Raw genomic sequence first — 3,887 nt, forward strand, 5'->3', positions numbered from 1 at the left:
ATTGTCGGCGTCAAAAAGGATTCCTGGCGAATGCGTTGCCAATTGTGTCAACCCAAAAGACACGAAGTGCTGGCTTTCAAGAATTCGCCATTAAATTTGAGAAAGCACATAGAGGTAATCTAACGTTTTATTGTTATCTTTCTTGTCATGAGCCATTTTAATGTTTTCAGTAATAATAGTGTTTGCTATGTCTGTAATGTTAGCATAATTTTTTATGAATGCACATTTCAGGCATGTGTTTGCTTGATTAGTGAATGTTAGTTAACTTTGCTAACTATACATTTGTAATGTTAGCTAGCTGTTATTTTTATTGGAATATTAATTAACTTAATTCGCCATCATTATATCACTTTCGGGTGCATAATGTTACTTTTCAGGAACTGTAATTCTGTTAGTTGAATTAATTTTCTATGTACTATGTGTCTGTCTGTTTCTTAAATCTACTTGTCACTTCTAGAGAAAGCACACCAATCACTTGGAGAGGTATACCCAGCTCACTTCAACTGCTCTAAAAAGAAGATCGTCAGATGAAGGCCCCTCATCAAAGCAAATGAAGTTGTGGGAAACCAAGAGGGTCTCACAGCAGAGCGTAGATGAAGCTATTGTAAACTTTGTCATTCAGGGTCTACATCCACTAAGTGTTGTTGAACAGGAGGGTTTTAAATCCCTCGTGCATCTCTTACAACCAAGTGTTGCAGTAATGTCTCAAGGTACTTTAAAAAACAAAGTTCAAAAGGCAACACAGGAAATGAAGAACAATCTGAAAGCAGCCATGAGTGAAATTGAGTTCATTGCAACCACCATTGACTGTTGGACAGCACACAGAGCTTCATAGGTGTCACGGCACACTGGATAGATCCAGAAACCCTACAGAGACGTTATGGTGCCCTGGCATGTAAACAACTAAAAGGCACACATTCTTTTTCTGCACTTGCATGTGCCATGTATGAAATTCACACTGAGTTTAACATCTGTGACAAGATTGTTCGCACAACAACTGACAACGGCTCAAATTTTCTAAAAGCATTTAGAATCTATGGTGAGCTTGAAGAAAACAATAATCCAGAAACCGTGGAAGGGGCCAGGCAAAGTCAAGTGGGAAAAAGAGAGAGTGGTGATGATGATGATGATGATGACTATGAAGAGGAAGAAAACAATGAGGGTGTTGAGTTTGTTGAAACTGGAACAATGTTGGACCAAGATGATGGCCCAGAATATCAATTGCCTAAACACCATCACTGTGCCTGCCACCTCCTGAATCTGGTGTCTACAGTTGATGTCTTGGAAGCCAATTTCAATTCAGCTTACAAACGTCTGTCTCGCTCAGCATTTGCAAAGTGCTCAAGTCTGTGGCACAAAAGTGCAAGATCCAACACAGCTGATGAGATAATCAAAGTAAACTGCAAACTCCAGCTCTTGAGGCCAAATGACACTAGGTGGAATTCCCTTTTTCTAGCTGTGGAGAGGATTGTGAGAATTGTGAGGGAACAAGGAGAAAGAGCCATTACAGCTGTCTGCAGTGCATTAAAAATTCCCATGTAAGTACCACGTCATTTTCAGAACTTAGCCTATTGGTTGTAGTATGATTAATACATTATTTATGATTGGATCTTATATAAGATCCAATCATAAATAAAAAAGTAAACTTTAATTTCTTACTCACACACAGTATAAATGATATAGTACTACTCATTAACATTACAAAACAAAATCTGATATTTGTTTTAAGTTGCAACAAAGCATGACAGTCTTTTAATTTATTTTTTTTGACCGATTCACTCCTGCTGAGCTTGCATTTCTGGAAGAATATGCAAAGACAATGAGCCCATGTGCAAAAGCACTCAGTGTTCTTCAGGGAGAGACCAATGTGCAAATAGGGTGGTTGGTACCTACAGTAACACTTCTAAAGCTTCAGCAAATTCGCCTTTCCTCCAGGTTCTGTGCGCCTTTGGTCGATGCTCTTCTAGCAGGAATCGAAAAACGTTTTGGACAGATGCTTGTTGATCCAGAGCTAATCGCTGCTGCGATTCTACTCTCCAAATTTAAGACGTGCTGGACAAGTGATGAATGTGTCCTGAAACTTGGTAAGCTTTGAAGAGTTTACTTTATGTTTTACTGCTGAAGATAACAAAATACATTTTGGCATTTAAAAAAAAAAAAAACATAGTGAGAAATTGTTTTTCATGCAGGAGTGGGCAAAATGATTTTACCTAACCATCTTGGCATTAAAAAATCCTTCTTGATTTTGTATTCGATAGGTCTTGACTATATTAAAAGCCACCTGAAACAACAAATGGCAGTGCATCAAGGTGAGACCACACATTCCTCAGAAGATGATGACTTTTTTTCAGCGATGAAAAAAAAGTTCCACTCTCGAGATGACACCAGCCAACTAGAGACCTACCTCAACTGTCCCTCTGACACTTTGGAGATACTAAAGTCTTTCTCTGCACTCTGCCACTTGTCATTGAGGCTTAACACTCCGCTTCCAGCCTCAGCTGCCTGTGAGCGAATGTTCAGTACTGCAGGACTGATTTTTACACCAAAAAGAGCATGTATGGATTCCAAGAACTTTGAAAATCAACTGCTTCTCAAGCTAAACAAAGACTTTTGTTAATAAAGTTATGGCTTAATGCCAAGTTTATAAAACTTGAGGCTAATAAGAAGGCTCTCATTGTTTGTTGTGTATGCCTTGCCTTTAAATTCCTTGCCCCAGTTTTTGGAGTGGCTAAAGTTTTTTCCCCTACAATTTTGTTTATGTTTATATAAGGGATGCTGCCACATGGTGCTATTTTATTATAATAATATGTTCGTAATTTACTTAATTTCTGTAATATGTAACTGTTATCTGAAATCTGATTCAGCCAGAGTTCGATAGTTTCTATACAGTATGCTGTAAATCTGTAAATTATAAATAAAAATAAAAGTATATAAAGTATAAATTAATAATTTTTCTTCTCAAAATTTTCCTGTTTTAATTTCAATAAAATGCACAGGTTAACTCTCTTTAATTTTGTCATTTGTAAAACATCAGTTTTCAAGGACAGAGCTGGAAACTCCCTACAGTTTGGGATATGGCCTTGGTGATACACTTGGTATACATTATATTTCCAAAAGTATTGGGTCACCTGACCTTTCCTGCTATATGTGGTTGTTTTCTGATCTCATCCCTACTGAACACCTTTGGGATGAATGTGAACGCTGACTCCACCCTACCTCACCTACATCAGTGCCTGCCTTTCGTAACACTCTTGTGGCTGATGAACACAAATATCCATCAGCACACTCCAAAATTTAAAGAAGTCCCTCTTTACATATATATATATATATATATATATATATATATATAAAAATAAAACATGACGTCCAGTTACCAGCATGACACTAAACAGGTAGTAGTAACGGCGAATTTTTACTTAAGTACATGTCAGAGCCCAGACTTCTTTACTTTAACTTGAGTAAAAGATTTTAGTCACTACTTCTACTTTTACTGGAGTCTTTTAAAAAATGAGTATCTGTACTTTTACTTGAGTAAAGGATTTGTGTACTTTTGCCACCTCTGCTTTTGGAGGCAGGTGGAGACAAGCATTTGACATCATCAGAAAACCTGTGACGCAATTCCCCTCTTTGGGCTGTGTGTTTTGATATGCCTCATGTCCATGTTGTGCGAATGTTTTTTGTTTTCACGTGACATCACGTGACGTCAGCAGAATACCCGCGAGGCAGTTCCCCTTATTGTGCTGAGTGTTTTGATATGTCACATTTCCATGTTGTAAAAAGTTTTTTGATTTTGCATATTTTGGGGGTGGGGCTGAGGGACAACCGAAAGGCCAGTCGGTACACCAACCTTTGTTCAGAGTTGTTGTGAGCCAGCGGCATGCAAGAGA

General features: G+C 38.0%; 1 protein-coding gene across 2 annotated transcripts; it reads left to right on the forward strand.

The window, feature by feature from the left end:
* Window positions 1–2,887, forward strand: LOC113649457. Of its 2 annotated transcripts, XM_027157274.2 has the most exons (4): window positions 1–114; window positions 458–1,538; window positions 1,936–2,084; window positions 2,259–2,887. In XM_027157274.2, the coding sequence occupies exons 2-4, from the start codon at window positions 943–945 to the stop codon at window positions 2,615–2,617; spliced, it is 1,104 nt and encodes a 367-aa protein (XP_027013075.2). In that variant the 5' UTR covers window positions 1–114; window positions 458–942; the 3' UTR covers window positions 2,618–2,887. The 2 variants fall into 2 exon arrangements, with proteins under 2 accessions (XP_027013075.2, XP_027013076.2); XM_027157275.2 differs by having other exon boundaries at window positions 9–1,538.
* The last annotated feature ends 1,000 nt before the right edge of the window (window positions 2,888–3,887 follow it).

Source organism: Tachysurus fulvidraco, unplaced genomic scaffold (assembly GCF_022655615.1).
Source record: "Tachysurus fulvidraco isolate hzauxx_2018 unplaced genomic scaffold, HZAU_PFXX_2.0 HiC_scaffold_272_np12, whole genome shotgun sequence".
Taxonomy (NCBI): Eukaryota; Metazoa; Chordata; class Actinopteri; order Siluriformes; family Bagridae; genus Tachysurus; species Tachysurus fulvidraco.